This window comes from Triturus cristatus, chromosome 3_1, assembly GCF_964204655.1.
Source record: "Triturus cristatus chromosome 3_1, aTriCri1.1, whole genome shotgun sequence".
Lineage (NCBI taxonomy): Eukaryota > Metazoa > Chordata > Amphibia > Caudata > Salamandridae > Triturus > Triturus cristatus.
The window spans coordinates 604,681,821-604,709,520 of NC_140583.1; the positions used below are offsets into that span (position 1 = coordinate 604,681,821).

Genomic DNA, 27,700 nt, shown 5'->3' on the forward strand with positions numbered 1-27,700 from the left:
TCCCTCCCGAGTCACTTTTGTTTGTGAAAGGCCCCTAAGTGCGCGCCCATTCACACACCCTCCCCCCCCCCCCCCGGACCTTGGTGTCTGGGACAGCCCTGGGCAGAGGATAGGCTTCATTGGGCTGTGGAGAGAGCGCTGCTGCTGAGCTGCAGGTCCGGGCACTTGGGGGCAGGGCACGAGGAGCAAGGGCAGAAACAGGGCAGAGGTAAAGGGCAGGCGGCGAGGACAGTGAGGGCAAACGGGGTGGAAAGTGATTAAAGGTAGCGGACAGGCGTCAGAGAGGGGCAGAAACAGGAAGAGACAGAAGTGTAGGCCTTATTGTGGAATATATCGGTGAACTCGCGCTGATGGGATTATTGTTGGCAGGACTCCCACGTCAAAGGCTGGTGGCTGGATGTACTGCAGGCGGGCGGTGGACCTGGAGGTTGTAGACTGTCTACCATAAGCCCCAAAACGCTGGAGAATAGTGCACTGAAGATGCTGCCAGTGAACTGTGGGCCTGAAAGAAGGAATGCAAGTGTGGGTGAGTGTAGAATTTCTACCTTAGCACTTCAGCTCTCTTGCACGTTTTCTTACTACATTGTAACGAGTGTCTTTTATGAGATTTTCCCCAAGTTTCACAGTAGATGACGGCATGGGTTCTTTTGCATCAGTGTCGCTTTGATTCCTTAATGCACTCGGTGTAATTGACACTGATGTCCAGCACCCATACTCGTAAAAACCATAGTCTGTGAAAATGTGTCCTCCTTTCTTGGCCCAGAAATAGCTTTCTCTTTGACTCTCTCTCCCTTCCTTTCTAAATTACCTTTCTTTTCCCCTTTTCCCATTTCTGTTTCTTCCTTCCCCTTCTGGGTACTCCAGGCAGCCAACTGTGCTTCAGGGCCCTCCTCTCTTTGGGTAATGACGCTCTGGTGATTGTGCCAATCAGTGCCTTCAGGATGTCTTAAGGTCTAACAATGTCCATTCCCCGCCTTGCAGGGGGATGACGGAAGCATTAGCCGCTGCTCTCTACTCCCCACTTGCTTGCCCAGTACGAGAGGAATGAGAGAACTCCTTCAGCTCTGCATCATTTCGACTCGTAAAAACAGCTAGCCAGCAGGTCATAGTAACAAGCATTTACAATGCAACGGTCTCGGCATTGTTAAAGTTAGAGCTATTGGCATTGCTCATGACAATGCCGTTTCTTTAAATGTTTTAAAAACAAAAAACATAAACAAAAATAATGTCATGAGCAATGCCAATAGCTCTAACTTTACCAATGCCGAGACCATTGCATTGTAAATGCTTGTTATCTTTTGTCAGGCGACATTCAGTGCATCCGCTAGGCCTATTGTCTCGTTTTAAAATTTTTGGCAGGTATACATGTACTTCTAAACTACGAACAGTAGGTTAAAAGGGTAAGTCACAGCGGCACATTTCCCCCAAAAAACGAGTGTGCTCTCTGAGACAGACGCACGCAGATCTGCAATCTGCGGACGTATTTTTCTCTCATTCAAAAACTAAAAGTAATCGTCTAATGGTAGCAGTGTGTGTGAGGCCAGATAAGTGCAGTGTCTCTGATCGCAGGTGTGAAGGAAGCCATGCCTGTGTTACGCAGTATGGATTCGTGATCGTGAATCACGCCTTGCAGCTGTTGGTGCTGAGAAATTATGTTCCTGAGGTGTGGGAAGAATAAACTATCAAGTAAGTTCACCCGCTGAGTGTGATGTCTTTTTTAGGTTAACAGGAGGTCGTGTGTGCGTACGTTCCGTGGGGACTCCTTTTTTGACAACTCAGTCTCACAAAACACACACACACCTAACAACAAAAAGCATTGAGCTGGTTTTTTGCATGTCTTTTGTATGCAAGGGCATACCTCGCAAACAACTCTCACGCATGCAACTGCTCAGGGAAGTTTGCATATTATGACAATGTACGGCAAAAGGGGATTTGGCAAGGGAGTACCCATATCCTCATTTTCTTTTCTGGACGCATCCCATTTTCCTTTAAGTAAAACGGGCTGCATTTAAAAAGAAAAAGATTGCTTTATTTAAAATAAATGGGCATTACAATAAAGAATAAATTACACCCACAATAGCATATTTTTGGGCATCTGTTGCCTGGATCGATTCCGGAGCAGATTTCTTACATTCCAATTGTCACTAAGATTCGACTCATATCTTAACAAATAAGACAATGTGTATTGTGCAATAGGTACAAACGGCTGCACAACTTGACACTGAAGTCACAGGATGAATCTGTTTTATCGCCTGCACCTAGCGCTACCTGGCAGACGCTGCTATTATTTTAACTGCCCTCGTTCTGTCGCTTATTTTACTCATAATTTGACTCACTTTTGACCCTGCTTTTAACTAGTTTAAAACTGCGCAAAATAGTCTCTTGTCGCCCCTACCTGTGCTTCTGCTCCCGGATCGCATCCTTGCACAATAAAACTTGGCTGCTTTCACCGCCATTTCGGCGGCCCGGTCCCCGCGCTCTGTTTGTCTGGGGCGCCATCTTGGGTTGGTGTGGGAAGCACTCTGCAGCCATTTGCTGGCACTGTCACGTGATCGGGCTAGAGGCTGTATCTACAGCGCATATTTAAAGGTGGGTGCGAGAGAACTTCTTTCTTAATATCGCCTGCACCTAGTGCTACCTGGCAGACGCTGCTATTATTTTAACTGCCCTCGTTCTGTCGCTTATTTTACTCATAATTTGACTCACTTTTGACCCTGCTTTTAACTAGTTTAAAACTGTGCAAAATAGTCTCTTGTCGCCCCTACCTGTGCTTCTGCTCCCGGATCGCATCCTTGCACAATAAAACTTGACTGCTTTCACCGCCATTTCGGCGGCCCGGTCCCCGCGCTCTGTTTGTCTGGGGCGCCATCTTGGGTTGGTGTGGGAAGCACTCTGCAGCCATTTGCTGGCACCGTCACGTGATCGGGTTAGAACGCTACTTTATTGGTTGGTCATGACGCGCAGCGTGTACGCGCATCGGGGACGCCACAGTGACGCCGGAGTCACGCCAGAGTCCAGCCCGTCTGCGCCCGTCCGCGCTGAGGACGCGCTGGGCGGCTGGACTCTGGACTTGAATGGGGTTGCTGCCTCCTCACGGAGATATACGCATCAGGAGATGCTACACCTGAAACCTCGCTACATGAGATGTTCGCACATCTTTGAACCAGACGATTTTCTTCGTCCTCTACTATGTGATTGTCACTATACGTGTCCACCGGGCAATCCCGCTTCCTCCCCCTTTTACCCCCCATGTAATCTCCCTGTCGTTAATAGCCCCAGGACAGTGGGAGTAGAAGGCATATTGATCAATAGTCGCTCCTTGGTCAAAAATAAAATAATGTTTAGAGAGATGGTCTTGGATAGAAAGCCGGCATTAGTGTTTATCACTGAAACTTGGGCTAAAGATTCATCTGGCCCTGATCTGATTGAAGCGGTCCCGGAAGGATACTGCCTGGCCAGATTAGACAGACAGGGACGAATGGGAGGGGGGATAGCCATTCTCTATCAACATCACCTGCAATGTCACACAGTGCCTATACCTGATCTTCAGGATGGCGTTCAGGCTTTCTTTTTTGTGATAAAGGAAGGGCGTTGCCCTCTCTTCAATGGAATACTACTGTATCGACCTCCTGGCCCGAGGATCAACTTCTTGTGTAATCTTCTTCATTACTTGGAGCCCTACTTTGGTCGAGAAAATCTTTCCATTCTTGGGGACTTCAATTACCATTTAGAAAGGCTTGATCTAACAGATACTTCGTGTCTTATTGATGCCCTGGCGTCCTGTGGACTCACGCAGCGAGTCCGCGGGGCTACCCATCGTGCAGGCCATATTCTAGATGGTATCTTCTCTAACGACCATCGTTTGATCGCTAAGGATCCGGTACATCTGTCCTGGTCCGATCATCTTGCGGTCCCATTCCTGTTGGAATGCCCTCAGATGGATGGTTGCAAAATAGGGAAACACACTATGGGAACTGGCAGAAATTTTAGAAACATCAGTGCTGATTCCCTTATTCCTTGGGCTGGTAGTCTCTCTACCGCGGGCTTGGATACTGTCCAGACCGCGGTCGGCCATTTTGAACGGGTTATTACTGAGGCCTTGAATGAACTGGCTCCATTACAGACCCGTCGTCGAGCCAGGAAGAGACCCTCTGCCCCATGGTACTCGGAATCCCTTAGACTTCTTAGGCAAGAAGTTAGGAGGATGGAGAGGCTTTGGCATGCTAGCTGGGATCTTAAGAATAAGGAAGCTCATAGGCTCCTGGTCAGGAAATATAAGGCTGAGATAGTGGAGGCCAAACAAAACTATTTCGTGGCCATGACAACTTCCCTTTCCTCGCCGAAGGAGCTTTTCAGAATTGTTGACTCTCTGGTCAACCTACAAACATCTGATCCAGTCATCCCCTCGCAAGATTTGTGTGACAAAATTGCTTCCTTTTTTCACACAAAAATACAAGATATCCATCTAGCTCTCGAGATACAAAAAGCTTCGATCAGTGGGCCCTCCGTATTGGCTGAGGGGGACAGGACCACATCTGACATCTCCCCATTGAGTATTCTCGACTCCTTCCCCCCGCTGGTCCTACAAGATCTGGAGATTTTGCTCGACAAAACTAATTCTGGCTCCCCCCTAGACATCTGCCCTTTGAAGATCATCAAGCAGTGTAGGGAATCTCTCCTACCGCCTCTACTAGAAATTATGAATCGATGTATGAGAGATGGCATCTTCCCCTTGGAGTGGAAGAGTGCAGTAGTCAAACCTCTGCTAAAGAAAGCTTCCCTTGATCCGGAGGTCCTAAAAAACTTCCGTCCGATCTCCCTGCTTCCAGCCCCTGCGAAGATGCTTGAGGCACATCTTAACAAGCATCTCGCTGCCTTTGTGGAAGGCTCGGGCTGCTTGGACTTTTCCCAACACGGGTTCAGGAGGGAATACAGTACTGAGTCGGCCCTCACTATCGTGCTTGATAAGATCCGCACTAGAGTAGATGGGGGCCAGACCACCCTCCTGGTCCTGTTAGATCTAACCGCGGCCTTCGATACCCTCTCCCCCTCAATACTTATACACCGTCTGAGGGAGGTGGGGGTGAAGGACGCAGCTCTAGATCTGATGACCTCCTTCCTTAATGGAAGGGAACAAAGAGTCAAGCTGGGAGAGTTCCTATCTCCATCCCGACCGGTGCTTTGTGGGGTCCCGCAGGGGTCGGCTCTTAGTCCGACCCTATTCAACATCTACGTGACCCCACTGGCCAGACTAATTAGAACTTTCGGGATGGAGGTAGTCTCTTATGCAGATGATACCCAGATCCTCGTCTCTCTCTCCCATTCAGATGTACCAACTGCCTCCAATTTTAGATCTTGTATGGAGGCAGTTGGTCAGTGGATGGTTCAAAATTCGCTTAAACTGAATGGGGAGAAGACTGAGGTGATGGTGTTTGGAGGGAATCAGAACACCTGGTCAGCCAGCTGGTGGCCTGATTCGCTGGGAGTATGCCCTTCCCCCACGATATCTGCTAGGAATCTTGGGGTGATGATAGATCCTGCCCTGAATATGGGCGGACAGGTTAGTAGAACCATCTCTACCTGTTGGGGCTTAATTCACACCCTGCGAAGAATCAGCAAGTATCTTTCCCTACAGTCCAGAAAGCAAGTAGCTGTCGCCCTCATCGGCTCACGACTGGACTACTGTAATGCGCTGTATGCAGGGCTTAATAGGAGCCTACTACAGCGCCTGCAGGTAGTCCAGAACGCCGCCGCTAGATTTGTTCTGGATGTCCCCAGACGCTCCTCGGCCACTCTGGCTAGGAGAACACTGCACTGGCTACCGGTAGAATACCGAATACGGTTTAAAGTTTTATGTATGACTTACAGAGCCATTGCAAGGAATAATGACATGGGAGTTGGTTCTATCATCTCCCACTATACTCCTGGAAGGGACTTGCGTTCCTCCAGGAAATTGCTCCTGACAGTCCCCCGCATACGAAGAGCCAAGTGGGGTGGTAGGGCTTTTTCTACTCTGGCTCCTAAATGGTGGAATGATCTTTCTTTGGATCTCAGGTCGTTGCCTTCCCTACAGAGATTTCGAAGCGCCCTCAAAACTTGCCTCTTCCTGCAAGCCTATGTGTAAGGTGGTATACTGATATTTTTATCTCTTTTAATAGGCGCCTTGATACCTGCGGGTTATTGTTTTGCGCAATATAAATTCTCAATCAATCAATCAATCAATTTATGATCCGAGGCCTGTGGTTCTTTATGATTAGCAGTCTATGTGTTTGGGTGACACAACTACATTTAGTTATATTCGCTTTTCAGCATCTGGTAAAGCCTCAAAGCAAAGAAGAAGAGGCACCAACCTCCTTTGCTGCACTTGAGCCTCTACAACATTCAACAATCCCAGCGTTTAAGGTAAGGAAACTGCTGCTGTATTTTACATTCTAGTAGTTAAGGGCTATGTAAGTTGTCTACATGGTGGGTGGCCTCCACATGCACCAAACCTCATACGTTGTACTTTGATTATTGACAGGTAACATTAACATTGGTAACACCATGAATACAGTAGAGCAACTACTTGCAAAGCCGTTCATTGGGCTGAAACGTGAAGATAAACTAATTGTAAAACAACTAGGACCCCACCAGCCAGACCTAAACCTACGACAAAGTTCCCAAGACAGAGGGAAGATTTACACACGTTCTTTCTCAAACACCTGGTACACAAACGTTGATTGGCTTACAGGGTGTACTTCAACAAATACTCTGTTCTGCTTCCCCTGCTTGCTGTTTGGTGGTGAAATTCCTTGGACAAAAAAAAGGGGTGAAAGACTTGAAACATTTGTCAGATAAAGTAAAGAAGCATGCACACACAAAAATACATATGGAAAACCTGACGAGACTGGGAATGTTGGGAGACACACCGATTGAAGCCCACATAAGCGACGCCTACCGCAAAACAATAAAGAAACACAATGAAGCAGTTGATAGGAATAGACACATACTATCAAAAATCATTGATTGCATTCGTTTCTGTGGTGCTTTTGAACTGGCATTACGAGGGCATGATGAATCTCAAAGTTCCGAAAATCCTTGTATATTCAGAGGCCTTGTGGATTTAATAGCAAGCATAGACCGTGAAATGGAAGCACATCTAGCAAGTGCTACAGTCTTCAAGGGCACCTCTAAAATAATACAAAATGAACTGCTTGAGTGCATGCTAGAGATTGTAAAAAGCAATATCGTGCAAGAGTTGAAAAACACCGACTTTGTGGCTATTCAGGCTGATGACACCACTGATGTGGCCACTAAAACACAGTCTGTACTGATCTTTCGGTACCTTGACAATGACAGCAGAGTTGTGGAGAGGTTCTATGGTTTCACTCATTTAAGAGACTCTAGTGCAGAAAGCATTTCTTCAGCTATTCTACAAGAACTAAACTTGATTTTTCCAGAGCAGCCTCAAAAACAAAAACTGATTGCACAAAGCTATGATGGTGCTGCAGTAATGAGTGGAACCTCCGGTGGAGTACAAAAAAAAATTAGAGATGTGTACCCTAATGCCCATTATGTGCACTGCTATGCCCACCAACTTAATCTGATTATGCAACAGGCAGTAGGAAAGATCTCTGAGGCACAGATATTCTTTATGGATGTAGGAGGAATGGCAGCATTCTTCTCACGTTCCCCCAAAAGAACGGAGGTACTTCATACGATTGTCAACAGAAGGATTCCAAAGGGAGGCCCCACTCGTTGGAATTTTCACATACGTACAATCAGCCTAATATACCAACATAGGGTTGACCTTGAAAAATGTTTCGACACCATAGAAGCCAATGATGACTTTGAATATAAAACTCGGAGTGAGGCCCGTGGCTTTGCTAGAACACTGCAAGACAGGGAGTTCCAGTTTTTGCTGTTTTTGTTTTATGACATAATGCCTCATGTTGACGTACTATATGAGAGGTTACAAAAACATGATATAGATACTGTCTGTGTGGAAAGAGCTACCACTGACTTTGTCACCTGCATTAACAAAGTCAGAGAAGGGGTTGACAATTTAGATAGAAGACTGCTAAATGATTCTACTTTCTCCAACCGCAGAAAAAACATCAGCAGTCTGGTCCGAATTGCAAAAGAGATATGTGACACTATAACTGTGCAGGCAAAGGGACGTTTTTCTTTTACAAACCCTTTGGTGAGTGCCACATTACTGAAAAGTGATTTGTTTGCAAAATATGATAACTCCTTCCCTGAGCAAGCACTGAATAAGGCTGTGGAAGCTTACCCTATGCTCAACAAAGAGGATTTGAGAACTTTACAGTATGAGTGTATATCGGCAGGCCACTGGCGCAATTTCTTTGCTTGCTTTGATTCGGAACCTTAACATGGAAAAGTCACTTACAGAGACAGTGGCTTTAATAAAAATAGTCATTACCACTCCAATGACAACAGCAGAGGCGGAACGATGTTTTTCCACTTTGAACCGAATAAAGACATTCTTGAGGAACACCATGATTCAGGAAAGACTGAATGCTTTAGCTATGCTCTCTATAGAGAGAGACCTCGTTAAAAGAATACCAGACTTTAACATTCAAGTTATTGAAAAGTTTGCTGCTCTTAAAGATAGACGTGCTGATTTTATCTACAAAAAGTGAACAATATGTTGAATGCTGCTAGTTTGCAACCTGTTTAATTGTTTGTTAAATAAAAAGCATCTGTGAGGTACTCAGAAATGCATTGTATCGCGAAGTCTATTACGAAGCTTTGTGGTTATACTGAATAACCTATGTTATATGACATCTCTATTAATGTAATAACTGCACTTTCACATTGCTTTATTAACCTCCCTGCTTTCTCAAATTTGCTTGAAAATGCACCATTTGCCCACTCATTTTTCAAAATTTTCTTGGGGGGAAAACCCCCACAAACCCCCCTTAGGTGGTTCGGGCTCGCTCGCTACGCTCGCTCGCGACGGTGAACTTTAACAATTGTTTTACGCCCCACCACTTTCAAATGTCACCAGCCACCACTGTATTAGGGGTGGGGATCGGTGATGACTACAAGTTAGATCAAAGTAAGAAAGGCAAAATAAAAGTAATTTCAGTGTTGCGGATTGGTGGAATAAAAGAATGTCAAAGAATGCGGACGTAAAGGTAATGGAAGCAAAGACAAATTAATGCAAATGATTCTGAAAAACCAAAGATACAAAAAAATGATATGAACTCAAGAGACACAAGACCTAAAATAGTTGAATAAAATGTGATATTTAAATGTCTAAATTTGCCATCAACCTACCATCTTCATTGGCCTTCGCCTGAACTTATTAGACATTGTCTATATTATATTATTAGGCCTTTGTCTGAAACCCTGTATGGCTTAGAGAGACAAGAGCATGCTCTCTTTCAGTTGGCGTTTTAAAAAAACTTTAGGGGATATTCACAAGGGAGTGGCGGTGAGAGGCGTTAGCCTTCTTGGCTTAATGCCTCTCTCCGCCACTTCAGAAACACAAGGCTGCACTATATTCCCAAGGATATGGTGAAGCCTTGGGTTTCCCCCTGCGATGGCGTTAAGTTTAACAATTTGGCGCCAACACAGGCACCCTTGCACCAGAGTGCAAGGGTGTCTGTGTGCAGGGGAGGATTGTTTATGTGTAGGAAGGTGTCCCTTCCTGCACATAAACAATCCTAAATGCAATTCTCTCACTTTCATGTGTGCTGCTTTATGCAGCACACATGAAAGTGACAGAATGGCATTTTTTAAAAAAGGTTTGTTTATGTACAGGAAGGGACACCTTCCTGTACATACACAAACCATGGCAATTTGTTTTTTCCTTGTGTGCTGTACGGAAATAAAGCATAAAAGCAAATAAATAAATAAAGCAAAAACGAGGAGAAATAAAGTATTTCTCCTCGTTTCGCCTGTTTAAGACCAGGATTTTCCTGTTCTTAATTTTGGTGCTGCCTCCTATTTACGCTGCCCTTGTGAATAGGGGGCAGTGTCATAATCAGTGGATGTTGCAGTGGAACGCCCACCGCAACACCCATTACCCTCCCTTTACGCTAAATACAGCGTGAAAGGGTGCCTTATTCACAAGGCAGCCTTAAGCCACGTTAAGTGGCTTAACGCTGCCTTGTGAATGAGGCGAGGCCCATATCGCCATCACAACGTTACTGAAAGTGGTGTTGTGGTGGCGATAGGGGCTTGTGAAAATGACCCTTGGTGCGTCTAATTTGAGATTCCATTTTAGATAGTGTGTCTTTAGGAGCACCAATGCTATTGTCATAAACGTGCTATAATTTCTCAGCTTATAAATAATTTCTATGGAAAAGATCAGTTGTGATTTGTGTTGCTTTCGTAATAACTGGCTGCTGTATTAAAAGTAATCACATTTTTTTTACGGTGAGTTCTTTCTTCTCATGAACTGAGACCGAATCAAAATACCGTTAAATAATAAATTACAGAAATGTACACACTGTTCGCAAACCTTCTGAAAGTATAAGGAAAAGCCCATAAAATACCTGTGCCGTCAAACTCTTTTTTTTGTACTTTTGTCAGCGTTAGTTTTCTTTGGGAGTAAAGACAGATGTTCTATTGGTACACGCAGCACTTCAATAAATGATGCAGCATTTCATCGTTGGAAGGTACAGCCATGATCACACCAGTGATGAAAATAGTCAGAAGAGGGACAATACAAAATTGCCCCCCCCCCCTACCTCCCGCCCCCCAGTCATTCTGTACCCAGCACGCCCAAAGCAAACCGTGAAGAAAACCTTCTTGGGGAAACACGGCACATGGGAGGCGAGGGGGGTTATTGTTACATCACCAGATTTCACAAACGAAATGTTTTCCCAAAATTGCCATTATGCGAAGGGCTGTTCGATATTTGTTGCTAGGCAATGCCAGTGAAATATCTGCACAATTTGCCAAACACCTTTTTTTATTCTTAGGCCATGTTTATTAGTGGGATGGAAGGTGCTGGAGTAATTACCATACCCTGTAAATTCGGATATCCTGGGTTGCAGTATTTACGAGTGCTGTGAGCCCCTCAAAGTTTAATTTATCATTTGGAATGGGGAATTATAAGCGAAAATATGTGCTTACAGCACCAGGGCAAGTTCTAGGGTTTGTGGGGTCGTAAGCAGAATTGGAAAGTTCGAGGCCCCTCTAATTCGTCCACAATGTGACATCACAGGAAGTGCCATCAACTCACTATTAACCCTCTGCCATTCTTGAAGCGACTTTGCAAGAAGCAGTTTTACTGATGCGATTATCAGTAAAACAATAAAAACATGCCTCATAAAATAAATTCATACATTTGAGAGCTCTATTAAGTGGAAATAGACTGTATTAGTCACCCTAGGTGGAAAAGCTCTGGCAACGTTTCGCCAAACTTATATCTTTACTCCAAAGTTTAAAAACAAATTCAGATTAGTATGCTTTATGTATGTGGTATTTATAGAGCACATGTAACTAAAAGGCACTGTAAAGCGGCACAAGGACAATGTAAAAGACAGCCAACGTGTGTTATGAAGTGTAGCTGGTTTGTAACTGTACCATGATGCAGTGTTCTTCAAAGAGGAGAGTATTCGGCTGCTTCCTAAATTGAAGCTGTGTTGGTGCTGTCCGGTTTAATAAGGGGAATTCATTCTAGATCCCCCATGCATAGATGTAGAAGGCGTTTAACCTTTTTTTTTTTTTGCCCATCTCATTGTTACTTCTCAAAATGTCCTGGTTGCGAATGTGTGGAGAGCAACTGAAGATGGTTGGACTGTTCCAGTCTGAGCAGGAACAAAACTGAGGGGCATATTCACAAGGACTTATCTCCGATTTATTTCCACCTTAATGCAACAAAAGTGGAGACAAATTTAACACCCCATTCACAAGCAGGTGCAAACCGCAGACATCACCAGTATTCCCGCGATAACTGCCCCAAAGTCTAACACCACGACGGACACCACCAACTAACTCTAATGAGATGCAGAGTAGGCAAAAACACACGAAAAAACAACACCACCACTTTCACAACGAACTGCCAGAACTGGTATTTAACATCTGCCTCAAGCAGGTGTAAAGACGGACGCCTACCTGCAGTAGGCAACGGAGCCCCGCACACAGCCATACCCGAAGAACAAACAACGCCATGGAGCTACTCATCATGCAGCTTGGAGCCCCAACATGGCCACAACACCCACCGCCACCACACCCTGGACCACCACCACCCCAGGACCCGGACCTGGCCCCCCCCCCCCCGGACCACCACAGAGGCAGCGTAGAGTAAGACAGCGGACCTACTGAAAACGCACCACTCTCACAGACCTAACGCCCGCGGAAGTCATTACCCACTACAGGCTCAAAACGGCAACCATTCTCCACATCGTGACACACATCGCACACAGGCTGACGACCCCAACACAGCGGAGGACCAATATCCCACCACAGACTAAGCTGCTGGCTGTGCTGCACCTGTAGCCCTCTGGTACCTTCCAACCAACAACTGCCAGAGTCTGAGGAGTCTCACAGCCAGCCTTATCAAACTTCATCACACCTGTCCTCCGCTTCATACCTCAGTACCTTCACTTCCCCAACACTGCGCAGGAACAGCTGGAGACAAAGCAAGGCTTCTACGCCATAGCCGGAGTCCCAGCCGTATTGGGGGCAATTGACTGCACACATGTTCCAATTGTGCCCCCTGCGGATACTGCACACCACTACCACAACAGAAAGCACAGGCATTCAATCAATGTGCAGTCAATAGTGGACCACCGGGGACTCTTCACCAATGTCATCGCAAACTACCCAGGCAGTGTGCACGATTCCTTCATCTTCCGACAGTCCATCATCAACCAGCGCTTCCAGGATGGCACATATGGAACTGGACTGCTCGTTGGTAAGTACCGAATCAACACACCACACATCCCACAGCCAAGAACGCACAAAGCCCATCAGTGGAGATGCACACGTGATCTAACCACATTCGACATGTCAGACTACATGACCACCTACGCTGCTTATCCCTGCTTTCCTCATCGCTGAAGGGCTCTTCGCAGGTTTTCTGTTGTTGTGGATTGTGTTTTCATCTCCATCGGGGTGGCTGTATCGCGGACATTGTCCACGTTATCTGGTGGCTATCGCATGCTACCGCCTTGTTGTGAATTCCACGTTGACAAGGGGTTCTTTTCCCGTGATGGGCTGCGATATTGAAAGTTGCGTTACGCTACTCTTGCGGTAGTTATCACATGTTCTTGTGAATATAACTGAGTTACATAACTTTGGTCACTGAGGGTAATAACACAGTGAATACAAAATAAGGACTGTAATTTCGTTAAGTAATGACCAGTCTCTGAGGTTAACTCAAAGATTCCTCCCACCACTTTCTGTTTTTCTCAGCAGAACAAAAGAGCAAACATTTCAATAGAACTACTTGGAATAGAACTATATAGAACAAAAAATATTCAGTCTCCGACAAATTAAAATCTCTCAAATTGGAAGTGTGCAGACTATAAAGACAATGACGTAGAGACCACCGCCTGGGTTTCTCCTAAAATCAGGGAAGCAAAGAAAAGCTACAGCTTTGATCATATCTCCTAAACTTGTACCCTGACAAATTATTCCATAATGTATCAAAACTATAATCTCATTTCTCTCTTTAAGCGTCTTTACAACAATACAAACAGCTATGTGATAATCTTGGCAGAAAAACATCCTACACCTGATAATCTTCCTTTCTTTCACACCAATTGCTAGGGGCAATCTGATCAGCTCAATTCATGAAACTTCTTTTCTCAAGACACAACTGCTGGACTTACCTAATTGATCTTTAGGACATGTATTTTCCCCATCATGTGCAAAACTGCCACTGTGAAATTTCATCCGCTACTTGCTCAAAATCTATTTTACTCAAATTCTGGAATGGATCAAAATCTGTCTCTTTAACTAATCACTTCTATTTCTCTCTTTTAGGCTACTTCGATGAAGCTAAGGGTAAGTGAGTTCTTCAAATAAATGTAGCATAACATGTTTTAGCTCCAGATCCGGGTGCACAAAAGTGAGAAAGCATCGAACTGGAAGACTATATTTTGCTGTTCAATATACGACATCAACACAACTCATGTCACATGCTTGATACAATAGATCACATATCGCACAACTTCTATCAGACATTTCTTGTAAAAGTATGTGGATTGTCTTTTAGCGTAACATAAAGGATTTGTTTCTTCTTCACACATATAAAGGAGGTTTTGCTGAATGGACATAGCCATGTGAAATATGAAAAGCCACTGTGTAAGAAACTGTTGAAGTGATTTTGTGCACAGATGGATTGGGATCTGGAAACCTCAACACCAGTTTGTAGACAGCAAAGAAACTGAAAGAAATTATTCTTTGAACTTCAGAAAACCTAGGGCCTCCTTCCTTGGACTTCACAGTGCCTGACCAACGCTAGGAGGTCCATGGGGGTTTTTAGGGGGTTTGTTAATTATGTTACACATAATTACAATCCCCAGAAAACTCCTACCACAAGCTCTAAGAATACGACAGGTTTCTGGGCGTATGCAAGTGACGAAGATCAGTTTTCACACTGATGCTGGGATGCCATAGATGGGCTGAAGAGTTAACCTTCTTGGTGCAAATGGCGTAGTGAGGTGTATGCTGGAGAGGTTACAGTACGCCTATGGTAAGGCATGTCTGGATGTGGGTGTATGGACAACACAGCTGCATAATTTTTCACTTTCCCACTCCTGCAAAGGAGCTAGAAGTCATATGCGGCAAGTGCTTTTATCTACTAGTGTCCTGGGGCATTTTCGTCTATATATACTACAGATTCTCACAACAGACTTTGTTATCGTACAGCTATTGCTAGTGCCTTTGACAGCCCATGTCAGGCGGAGGAAGTCTAAATTGCGGACAGGGTACCTTGTCTCTGGTTCAGACAGGCATCATTTGGCATAGGCCTCTAGATGTGTCCTGTACTTTCTTTATGACATAGCGTGGCCCTTATGCCTCAAAACCAACATCTATGTAGAATTGGCTGGGGTATGTGAAGTTCAGGCAGGTGCAGTTCAAAGTCCATCTTATTCTCCCATTGAGAGTTGCCACCAATATGAGGAAATGAAAGTGTGCTGGAGACTTGAGAGCAAACCTACCCTATTAACACCACATATGAAGAACACCCAGACTAAATAGATTTGAGTGGAATCAGGTGTTTGTGGTGGCTTTTCTCATTTAATTAAAAGTAGGTAGTGTCTGTAAGTCTATCGGCAAGGATGACAGATTACTGAATACTGCGGCAACCTACATCGCGTCAAAGCTGTGCTTTCCATCACTTGTTTTAGCTCATGTCGGTTCTGATCTACTTGTTGCAACTCCAGCGACTAACATCACATCAGCGGCCACCCCGAGCCCTTAGGACAGTTTATGTGGCTATACCTTTATGACAGTGGATATTTTGCTGCCAGTACGTCCCCAAGCAGACCCTCCCTCCATCGTACTCTTCTCGCTTCTTCCCAGAGCTGCACAGTAGAATGATGAGAGAAATGAGGAGGGAGGTCAGGCACTGAGAGTCCTCTGTCCTAGACCAACCCTGTATGCACTGCCCAGCATCACTGTTATGGGGCACATTTATCAGATCGGTACTGAGCTGCCCATGCTGTGCACACAACTCATCCCAGGCCCATCACCCACCCATCGTCCCCTGTGACCACTGTCGTGCAGGCCTGCTGTTTCGCAGTGTGACAAGCATCCACTGCTCATCATGGCTACAGTAGTCGACGCAACCCACACAGAAACTCTGGTGCAGTTGAACCCAAGCCCACTAAAAATGGTCAGTAAACTAATACAGGTATGACAGTAAGATTGACTATGGCAGAGGAAAAAAAGTAATCAAGTCTATTTGTGCAAAAATATGCAATGTTATGCACTATCGTTTCAATCTGGGGATACTGAACTGTGGGAAAATAAATTGCCTCACTTGTTTGACACAATTTTAGTACTTCTAGCTTTAAATGTGGCAGCCTTTTCTATGCCATGGCTAAATATAATTTCTACAGAATAAGTAACCTGTAAATGAAAAACGTCCTTCAAAGATGGGCTGACACAAGTATTCGCTGCTTTCTAAATGTGCATAGAAAAGGGCGGGTATGTTATAGTAAAACAGAGTAAGCACTTTACAGAGTAAGTAATTTATGCCACTTCAGTAAAGAAAGGCATAGCAAGCTAGAGTGTGCTGTGCAAGACAGTCTTGAAGTGTCGCTGCATTACTCAGAAGAAGGCGTGCATCATCCTGCAATTTGTATTGAACGGGTCAGAGGTCCTTTTATGTCACTTCCTGCAATGTCATCTGCAGTCAAATGTCTTATGGAGTCACTTCCTGTCACGTGACCAGGAGCAGATGTCACTTCCTGTGATGTAGCCAATTAACTGAGTTAGGAAACCGTGCAAAGTGATAGTACTAGTAATATATTTACGACCAAAGCTGGGGAGTCAGAATTATGTAAACAATTTTTAAATACAGCCTGGCAAGCCTTATATTTCAATGTAAAGAAATCGCAGTAAAAAACATACATAGATAGGTAGTGAACATTTTGGTCAGTCCTCTTCATCCACCTATCTGTTCAGAAATCTTTCATATTATGTTGTCACCCACCACAGAAGACAACAGTGGGCAGTGGGTCACTCCACTGTAGCCACTGGCTAGCTTCACTGTGAGCAATGTCATGCGATTTATCATATGTGCACAGCTGCCTGAAAGGGATTGCCATCTGCTGATTTGCCTGGGTTACTGGGCCACTTCTTTTTTTCTAATTTTGCCAGTTTTTAGGTCTTGCCTAGGCAGTGCTTGCGCTGTCTCTTTGAGACATGCTGTGTTGAGGTATAGATTTGTAGCTGCATCCACTCTCCGCCCCTATTTTGTATTGGCTTTTGTGACTGTCCTTTGTAAATGTTGGGATTCGATTTGTTAATAGGCTTACTAGTCCCTCCTTAGTACCTCCCTGTCTCCTGTTGTTACCTCCCATCAGGACTGCCTCTCTTACATTTGTCCCTGCACTCTACCTTTCATTAAGAGATTGGATGCACTATTTACTTAATTCCCGTCTTGCTGAAGCAAGCACGACAGAGCGCATAGAAATGGCACCCTTCTTATTTGTATTTGCAGCAGCGCGCCATGCACACTTTTGTTTTAATAATGCCTGCCGCTTTCTTTAAATACACTCGTGGGACGTCAGCTCCGAAGCCAGTGGTCCGTTGTTTTGCGCTCCCCCAGTCTGCTTTGGCAATGGCGGCCGCGTGTTTGTATTTGCATCACGCTTTCACTTAAACAATAGCTGCCGCCGCACCCCGCGAGTGCTGTGGGTGGCCGCTGCTATTGTTAAAGTGAAAGCGCGATGCAAATATAAACAAGCGGCTGCAGTTGCTCAATGGCAACAGCTTGTTTATATTTGCATTGTGCCATGCACACTTTCACTTTAAGATGAGAGTACTGTGGGAGGCAGCTATTGTTTTTAAAGTGTAAGCGTGCATGGCGCGCTAAAAATACAAACAAGAGGCTGCCCTTGCTGAAACCGGCCTCCCTCTGGCTTAACTGATGGGGAGCGCAAAACAACAGAATACAATCTTCTGCAATGGCGGACGCTTGTTTGTATTTTACTATGGCTGCCGCCACACACAGCACTCACTTGGATGCCGGCTTAAATTTCCTTATCTTTCTTTTCTAATGGATGGCCCTTGAAGTAGCCATATAAGACCCCTGGTTTCACCACTCGAGTTCATAATTGTTCACCGGCATTTCTTGCGCATTACTCAATTGAGCACGCTTGGTGCAGAGTGCGCATGTCACTGCCACCGGCCGGCCTGTGTGGAAGAAAGGTTAGTGATTATTTGTCATGCACAAAGGTCAAGGATCTTAGACAAGTTATAATTTTATGGAGAACGTTTTTTATAACTCAGCTGTTGTGAAATGCACTGCTGCGTTTAACTGAAGTTTTTAACTGGCATGTTTGGCATAAAACATAATTTCTTTTTGTTTGCTCTGTAAGTGAAATCAGACTGCCCTGTTTTTCTGTGATTATTACAGGAAACAGTAAATCTCACCAGAATTGTTTGGAACGGTCATGGCGATGAAAGCCATATTTCATGAGTTCTTGTGATATGTTTAATATTTTTTCTAAATACCACTGTGCTGTGCAATAAAAACTTCCAACCCCAAAGTATGTATGTGAACATGTACTATATATTATAGCAGTGAAAATATGTGTTTCAATAACTTTATTTAGAGCAACTGTGCTTATTGATGTAGTCGTACATTACAGGAGTACAAAGGGCCACATCCCATATTACCACAGTACAGTAAACAGTTTATTGCCTCACAATGCAACAATCAATGTTTACTGATTTGGACTGCATGTTACCAGGATCTAACACACACCAATCTGCTGCAAGGCACCTTCATTTTGGTTGTATATTACCAGGACCAAATTAACCTCGTATATCCTGGTTTAACTTATTTTAAATCAGATGGACATGCAGAATTTTCTGTGCTATTACCATTGTTGAGGGATGAGTGACATTGTTGCGCCCCTTTGATGCTTTTCCTCATAAATCATGGCCCCTACCCACTCTCAAAAGTGGCTGCAAGTAGCATATTCCACTAGGTGCATAAAGCAAACATTTTCAAATCACGTGTTGGCGAGGTCTGCCTTTGCCTTGGTAATTATTCTCCTGTCAGGTGGCGAGAACCGGCAACGCGCTGCTCGCGCACCACAAGCGCCCCTCACAACAAACGGCCTCTATGGGAACTCCATTTCCCAGACCTCCCGGCGGATCACACCCCACGTGACCGGCGCCGGGCGCGACAAGGGATAAAGCCGCTCCCGAACAACGAGCGGTACCGATGATTCCTGCCAGCTCCGCATACCCTTATGCTGACGCTTTGCTCCGGTCCTGTATCCACGACCTTGCCCTCGCTGTTCCATCCAGGAACCCTGTGCCCCAGCAAAGAGAACCTTGCAAACCGCCCCGACGCGAGGAAGACTCCAGGGAGACCGCAGCCCGCAGCGGTCCATTCTCCAGCGGAAACCCCCGGCGCTCCTCTGCCCACGTCTGGTTGGGTCCAGAGTAGAAGCCCGAAGGTGAAAACCTCGCCAACTATCCCCGACGCTAGAAAGACGCCCCAGAGACCTCCGCCTTCAACACTCCAGACTCCCAGAAGAACCTCCGGCGCTCCTCTGCCCACGGAGCCCCGGGTCCAGAGTCGCAGCGCGAACACGAGCGCTCCTCTGCCCACGGAGTTCCGGGTTCAGAGTAGCAGCGCGAACAGGTGCGCTCCTCTGCCCAAGGAGTTCCGGGCTTAGAGTCGCAGCGCCCACTCGGTTCACAGCCCTTCGAGACTGTGAGTACTATTGTCTTTGCCTTCAGGGAGGCGTCTTCCGTTTGTTTCCTTTGTTGACCCGGATTCGCGCTCTGGAGCATTAAGCACTGAGTTGGAAGTGCTGATCTTTGCTCCCAGAGGGGTCGCGCTACCACGACCAACTGAACCTGCCACTAAGGCCAGCCCTGGACCTAAGGCCGTAAGCCAGTGCCATTGTTTAACTAGGCTACTCGCCTTCTCAGGCTGGGGGGCCTTCCTCCATAAGGGTGGGGAAGGTAGCAGGTGAGAAAACGACAAAGCGAGTGGTGGGGAGGTAAACAGGGGGGTCACAAATAACGTGTTGTTAATGGTGTGCTTGTCTCATGCCAGGTCCCTCTCCCAGCTGCTCCTTCCCTTCCTTCCCTCGCCCACCTGTCTCCTTAGTCCGTGTGTATAACCCGTTCTCCGGACTGGGGACGGATGGGAGGTGGACCCCATTAAAGCATCAGCGTCATCCTGAGGAGAGGATTCCCCGGCCGCCGTGACATCTCCTGAATGAAGAGGGGAACATTAATTAAATATAAAACCAGCAGATGAGTATAGACATTTAAAAAATCAAACTTTATGGCAGTCCTATGAGTGCTGATTTCTTTGGGAAGCATCTAGTGTAGGGCTACATAATCCCCTTTACCGCATATTCGCCCATATATAACAGTTAAAAGGTGAGTTAAGGCTCTGTTCAACACCCCCACCCCACGCACGCATTGGATCTGCATAAAGCCTAAAATACCTGCATTGGGGTGTAACTTGCTAACTACATGCCACATATGGTGCAAATTCATTAAATTGTGCTCAAGATGTAAACAACTGAATATTTTATCCCGCCCCCCCCCCCCCCCCACACACACACTCTCTCACTAGCTCATCACAGACGCATCAAAAACCAAACCTCACAGCTTCTGTGAAATTTTCATGTAGTCAGAACAGTGCCAATGTTGGCAGAGGTACACTCTTGGCTATGCCATGGTGGATCCTGAAGGACATTACTATTAGATTATTAGATAAGCTAAATCCATTCCAAATTTCACACAGGTCCATCAAATTGTGCCAAATATATTTCGAAAGGAAAAATATTTTCCTCACCCCAAAACTGGATCTTCACAATCTAATGTACCTTTGCTAACTAGTTTCCAACCTTTACACAGATTAAACACGGAGTTCCACAGTTTTAAGCAAATTAAAGTTGAATTGACCCCCCCACCTTTTTAACTATATCTAGTCTTTATAGCCTGGTAAAATGTTTGGCACGCTGAAAGAAAACTAATCCTTTCTGGCTTATAACAAATTTTGAGGCAACTTGGCAGATGAACACCCCTTTTTTTGGTTAAACCCTCCTACCCTGAACCTGCACACATTTGAAATCTATCATTAGTAATTTGAGAAATACTTAGTGTATGCCATATTTTAGGCATATTCAACATTTCATATCAGTTAGTGGCTGCATGGACGTCATGCATGTTAATTGTTTGTGTTTTGTAGAGTGTCACATAAGTAGATTGAGAACACAAGCCCGACAGATGGGTACTGAGCAGTTGGGGAGATGGTCGGATCAACAGTGTTCTCCTGGTGGCCAGTGGGAGTTCTCACAGGTTGTGATTCGGTCCAGTCCTCACTCTGGGTGAATCTTGTCTCAGTTCTGTGATAGTTTGCAAGAAAAAACCTAATGTTCCATAGAGTTTATCGTCTTCTCTTTCAAAAAGCATGCATAAGCTATGTCAGACCTTTCCTTCTCAGGCCCTGCATGATGTCTGCTTTGGTAGGTGATGGGAGTTTGGACCAGCCCATTCTCACCATTACCAAAAACGTCTTTTTACAGCCAGTTCTTAGTCCACATGCCCAGTTTCCATAGAGGGATGTGCTGTATGGCATTCTTCACTGGTTAGTTGCTGGTCACTTGAGTGCAAAGCCCTGAGTATCAGACCAGTTGGCAGATTTAGGCTACAGATATAGCCCTTAGGGTGGTTGCGTCATTGTGGATGCAGTTGTACTTCAGCTGGAGTTAAGCTCCTATGGTATTCTTTGTGTATGTCATTCTCATTCATCCTGATTATTTTCTTCTATTTTTAGAAGCTAAAACGAGAAGCTATATAAGCAGTAGGACACAAGGAGCTTTAAGTGTACTTGCTTAGACCTTGCTCCGTTTTCTCCAGGCTCATATGCCGAGTAATTCACATTTTGGTATTTGGGAGAGAAATGGCATTGTGTGGATGCTTGCATATTAGTGAGAGGTTGAATGAGTATACTTGTAGCTTCCCAGGAGAACATTTGAGAACATTTTGCGATACAGAATAGAGTAACTAATTATATTTCCTGCACTTCATGCACCAAATCGCCGAATCAATTGAAATGTCCTTCGGAGGTTGAAGGATGTGGCTGCGTTTGGTGACACAACTTGTTTTCGTGGCTGCTTCTGTCTAGTCCTGTCCCCTTGTTGAGGTCCTCATATGAGAAGTTGGATTAAAAGTAAGGTTTGCTAGATGGACTCCTTTCTATCTTGCTGGTTTGGGTTGTTACTGTGCTGAATCTACCACCTGGCAATGCTACCTAACAAAAGCTTTTATTGTATCTAATATTATTGGAGGTCGACTAGTGTTGCCACTGATGGAGCGGGTAGTACAACATTTTGTATATCCCCCCTATTCTGCATGAATATACTAATTAAATAATCTATTAAACATAATAATATTAAATGAGTTTGCATGTTTTCTAATCAACATTATTAACTTATAAAATATACGTGGGATTTGCATTTTGCATGGCTAAATAACTTTTATGACTAAAATCCGTACGCATACTAACAGTAGTGTATGTAGTAAATAGAATACTGCATGATATATGTTGCTTTTGTGATGTCACTGTAATGTTGCCCGAGATGACAACAAATGGGTGAATATGAACGCTTTAAATGTCGCTATACGCTAGATAAATACATACACATAGAGGGATTAGTAAGGGGTTAACATTAGATTCTTTATTTCTATGTATTAATTACTCTTTGGTGTTTGTTTTGCTTAAGTTATCCTTTGGGCCTAAAAACCAATATGGCCGCCGACGCGACACGAGGTGATGGTCACTGCTGCACGAGGTTTGGAGTGAAGTGCGCCGCTGCGACAAAACGTCCCTGTGGCCTCGTCATGACCTGTGCCTTGTGTTCCCGAACAAGGCCACGGTGGGACCGTAGCCAAGCTGAATAACAAAAGGACTCTTAACAAAACCGAAGTGAACTAACTTTGTGATGTCATCTTTGAACTGTACTGAGACTCCGCCGGAAGATCTAAACCGACCAATCATGACTGCCCAAAACTTACAATTTGTATCCCCTTTACCTCCATTACATTATAAATTACGCGGTAGAATAGAGAGAAAATGCTATTCCATTATCCCATTTCATCATCATCGACGAATATTTGACGGAGACGACTGTGGCGCTACGTGACGCTACTGCCTAGGGTGACAGATGCGTTCCTGAATCTTTGACGAACTATATGCTGCCCATCATCTGATGAACTGCGAACTTATCTAAACCTATGGGCATAGGTAAATGCTTGCACGTCTCTGGACCTTGTCCATCCTTTGGGTCTGTAGCGTGCTAAGCTAAGAACTCTGATTTGTTATTTACCAATTGACTGCCAATTTGACTACGCTATGCGAATGACTTAGAGGACGTCCCATAGCCAGATTAGGTAAATATGATGTTCTGTGATTTACATGAAAATTGATATAAACTTGCTAAATGCTGATTTGAACTTTTCTATAACTTTAGATAAACAAATATTGATTAACAAGAAATGTGTTAGCGTGATTTATTGAGGGAGGTAAGATCGAAATCTTGAAATGTGTTTTAGCTGGTTTTGAAATCATCATCAACCAATCCAACTAATTTGATCCATCAATCACATGGGAGGAGTGCCTTGATGTTTTAAGATTGAGATCTGCAGGAGAAAGGGCATTAATGTATAAATATGTAAATTATTTTTCTTTCCATAGGTCATAAGGTATTCCTTTCATGTTGAGTGCTTGAACCGCTCATCTCTCCTGTATGTGCAGACCAGTGTGAAGTGACATGTGAATGTTGGTGTTATGGGCCCCACCTATGACTGCATGTGTGAAAGTATTAGTGTGAGGTCTGGTCTGTGACGAAGGGAGGATATGCGTACGGGTCTCGTCCATTTCCCCGTTACCTAGGTTTCTGTGCTCCATCACTACCATTTGAGGTGCAGAGGTTGGTTTGCTCCCTAAGTTCACAGTTTAGTTTTGAGATTTGTTTTAACTTATTTTTCATAGGGTTGCCCAGTAGTTACTTGATGCACTCGGAATGCCATAAGAAACAAGATGTCTTTTTTAATAAAATATTCTTATGGCAATCCTAGTTCTGCGTTGTCTTGTTTCATGGTAGTTTACTGATCCAGTTCGTAGTGGCTAGTTTGACATGCAAGCCTTTGAAATGTATCTTTTGCAGACTTTGTGACCCACTTTTACTAGTTGCCACCATGCTTTAGTACTCAGGGTTGTCTGTTCTTTGGAAATTTCCACCCAATGCTGTTTTAGGGGTGGGGAGACACTTTTGTTGCCAACATCGTAATATGTACTCCAGCTTAAAGATCATCTTTTCCTTGCATAAGCTTCTATTCACAAAGCTCCAAAGAAGGTTTAGGCACTGTTGCCTGAGAACTAAGTACTCCATGGAGTAGATGACTTTTGCTGAAGAACCTTTACAGGAATGGATGCTTTAGGGTTCTTATCTGAGGAATGTTCCTTTGACCACCTGGAAGTTTACACTGGTGCTCATAAAGCCCCCACATGGTAACTTCAATGGTGTTGGTAAAAACACACTTAGTTTGGAACAGAGCATTGAGGGTGAAACCAGGCAGCTGTTTGTATGACAGTTAATGCTTTATTAAAATGTATAAAGCGGTTTGGCTTCACCTAGGAATGTTACTCGGTTTCCCAAGAAGGTTTTGCATTGTAATGCATGAGGAACTATTTTACATCTGAAAAATACTCCTCAAATGTGCAATTCTTTATTGCATACAGAGATTTTATATTAAGAAGGCAATCTTTTTTTTAATTGGGAGGGTTGCTGCCATCGTTTTTAAAATGTTTGTTATTACTATAGAGCGAGCCCATACCACTACCACTGTTACCAAACTAGTTACTGCAACAGCAAATTTGTGTGCCAATCTTTCATCAAATACATTCAACAAAGGAACCTCCGCTCCAGATTGGCACCTCACCTCAAAATCCCCCCCATAAATGAGAAAAACCTTGCTCTGTTGTGAGGGCCCTGGCTTCCTGAAAGCCTTGAATGTAATCAAACTGTCATCCTGTTGCTTGTGATAACAATAACAAACACAGTGGAAGAAGCAGACACCTTTGCACCATACATCAGTGGGATCCAAGTCTGACTTGCCATTTGTGTAAAGCTCCACTACGGAGCTCAACATATGGCGAAATATGTTTAGAAAGTGATTGGCACACATTTTTTATGATCTACTTGTTTGCACTTAAGTGCAAACAAAGCTAACACGAAGACGTACATTATTCTTTGATGAACCTCAATAGATGTTCCCCTTATATCTTAACTCTTGGTGTTTATGAAAGATAGCATCACTGTATGTTCCCCCAATGTGTTCCCAAACATGAAATTCTTTTTAAACGGCTTCTTTGAAGAACATGGGCTGCTCTACAAAAAAAAAAGCATTTTCATTGCAATAGGTCTTGCATTTGCGAGAGTTTGAGCTATTGGCATTGTAAATGGCAATGCCTTTTATGTGTTTTGAAAACCTGCAAGCAATGCTTTGTACTTATATTCCTTGCTTACGAGAAGCAAGGCTGGCAGTAAAAGAGGCGCAGTTACTGCCAAACTTGCTTCTCGTAAGCAAGGACTATAAGTACAAATTGCAAGTTTACGCGCCACAATGCCAATAGCTCGAACTCTCGCAAATGCGAGACCTATTGCATTGCAAATGCTTGTTTTGCCTATATATCTGCAAAAAAGATTAAAGAGATAATAAATAAACATCATATGCTTTCCGAGGACAGACCTGTTGGCTTTGCCAGTACTTGTTTTGTATGCTGAAGGTTTTCACTGCGAGACACTTCATTAGATCTTTGGATGCACTGGCATGTTGTGAAGGGGGCAGGATACAATATGGGTAAAACCCTTCAAATGTTAGGTTGAGACATGATATGTATGAAAGCCTGCTCACTATGATTGAGTGCAACACTATGCGCAGGGCTTTAAGTGGGCCAAGTCTCACCGGTGCTGAGCACCAGTAGTTTTTTAAAGGGGGCCTCGACACAGGTCTCTTTCGGGCTCTGTTTTGAGGAGGTCTGTTTTTTCCCGGACTGCAGTGACAGCAGGCACATCGATGTGCGCGTGCTCACACTGCTCACTACTCACTAGTGGAGGAGTTACGGCATAACGTCATGCCAGGTAAGCTTTGTAGGGGAAGGGAAATCTTTTAGAGAGTCATTTTCTCTCTGGATTTCCCTTCTCTTTTTGAAACTCGGGAGCAGCCACTTTGTCGTGGTGGCACTAGGGCTTTAAGTGGAAGCTTTTTCAATATTATATAAAAGCCATAGTTGCTGCTTATTTATCTTATGCAATGAACAACCATTGACAAAGCCAATAGTCTTGACTTGTTGTAGGTACGATGTTACTGGTTATATCATATATCTGGATGCAATGACAAACAGCAAAATACAAGTTGGGCAGCACACTATGCTAAGCACAGATTTTTAGCTTATGTGTTTTAAGCCACGCCCTTAATTACATTGGTAACGACCCTTTGAGAGACCCCCCAGATTTCTCATCCCACTTAAAGCCCTGATTATGCACATGCATGTTTTTGTTGCTTCCGCTCAAAACAATTCTATATAATTACAAGAGGTCCAAAGACAACAGAAGTAATTCAAAGAAAGTAATTAAGGGGAACATGGGCAGAAACCATTTAAGAATAACCCTAGGGATCGTCTCCAAGACAAGAAGTTGTAGTTCCCCTCATATTTGAACCCGATGTGCCTTCTGTCCCTCAGATAGAGCGAAACTGAGACATAAAAAGACACAAAGAGAAGGACAGGGAAGGATGTGGGACTGGGTAAGAAAACGAGATAGCAGGACAGAGAGATAAAAGGAAAGACAAATGAAGATCAAGCATTGAAAATGCAATAGGTCTCGCCTTTCATTAAGTTAAAGCCATTTGCTTTGCTAATGGTATTGTATAGCAAAGCAAATGGCTTTAACTTAATGAAAGGCGAGACCAATTGCAATTTTAATCTCGCAGCTTCTCTCGCGCACACACGGGCTGAGTATCATTGTGAGCCCATGGTTGGATGGAAGGATGGATTGTTGAGCGGATTGGGTGAACGAGTGCGCTATTTGATGGATGAATGGTTGGATGAATCAATTTGAGGGCAGCCATATAGTGGTTGGGTAGCCTGAGGGGGCAGGACGGCTTCTCGATGCTTTAGTAAGTTGGTAGGGGTGCAGGATGGATACATTTACTAAATGGATGATAGATACATAAACATATTGATGAACAGAAGAATGGTTGGATTGACGGATAGGCAGATACATAACAGTTGATGGGTGCTTGACTGATAAATGGGTGGGTTGGGTGGACAGGTTGATGGACGGTTGAACATCCTTTTCATCGAGTTGTGGTATGTTCATGGGGGGGGAGGGGCTACGATCCGATGTGTACACGGTGTATATCTCACCTTATGTAGTGTGGCGGACGTGTCTGCAAGGGTGTGGACAGGGCCGCTGAGTGACCCTTGTCTCAGTGGGGAATCCTGCTCTCTGGAACACCTTTAATTATTGGAACAGGCCCGAATCCAATAGGCCGTTTCATCAAACGCAGCACTAAACACACAAGACGAATTAAAGGCAAGGCCTGTGTGTTGTTGCAAAGGTCACAGCGCCCAGCTATGTCCGTCGGCGGGAATCGTGTCATGGACAACACTTTGCATACAAATATTTCCAGCACAGTGTGTCCTATAAGTTTCTTGTAGAGTCACGTGGCATTGATAAGTAATAATTTCATGTCAGAATCAGGAAGGCGGTGTACATGGCGCGTACATGGAGATGTAATACATGTCTCTATTTCAGAAACAAGCAGACACCAAGCCCCACACAAGCCTTGATTCGACCCTAAGAGACAGATGAAAGGTGAGAGACGCATTACGGCAATAGAGCAAAGGCTACATGGATGGGTGTACAGAAAGTCAGAGCCATGGATGGCTCAGTGTAGAGTACTGTAGGCCATCAGATCCATAGATGGTGGGTGTACTGCCAGCCAGAGCCGTGGA

The 27,700-nt window shown here is 44.5% G+C and overlaps 1 protein-coding gene across 5 annotated transcripts in view; it reads right to left on the reverse strand.

The window, feature by feature from the left end:
- Positions 1-27,700, reverse strand: part of LOC146860617 (uncharacterized) — a 62,022-nt gene that overhangs the window by 26,640 nt on the left and 7,682 nt on the right. For 3 of the 5 annotated variants that reach the window (XR_014979190.1, XR_014979191.1, XM_085646360.1), the window contains one exon: positions 19,760-19,878. The exons of the other annotated variants lie outside the window; for them this stretch is intronic. Coding sequence is in view for 1 of the 3 variants with exons in the window: in XM_085646360.1 (XP_085502486.1) it covers positions 19,760-19,878 (119 nt within the window). In the remaining 2 variants the exon portion in view is untranslated. The remainder of the gene's footprint in view (positions 1-19,759; positions 19,879-27,700) is intronic. 5 annotated transcript variants of the gene reach the window in all.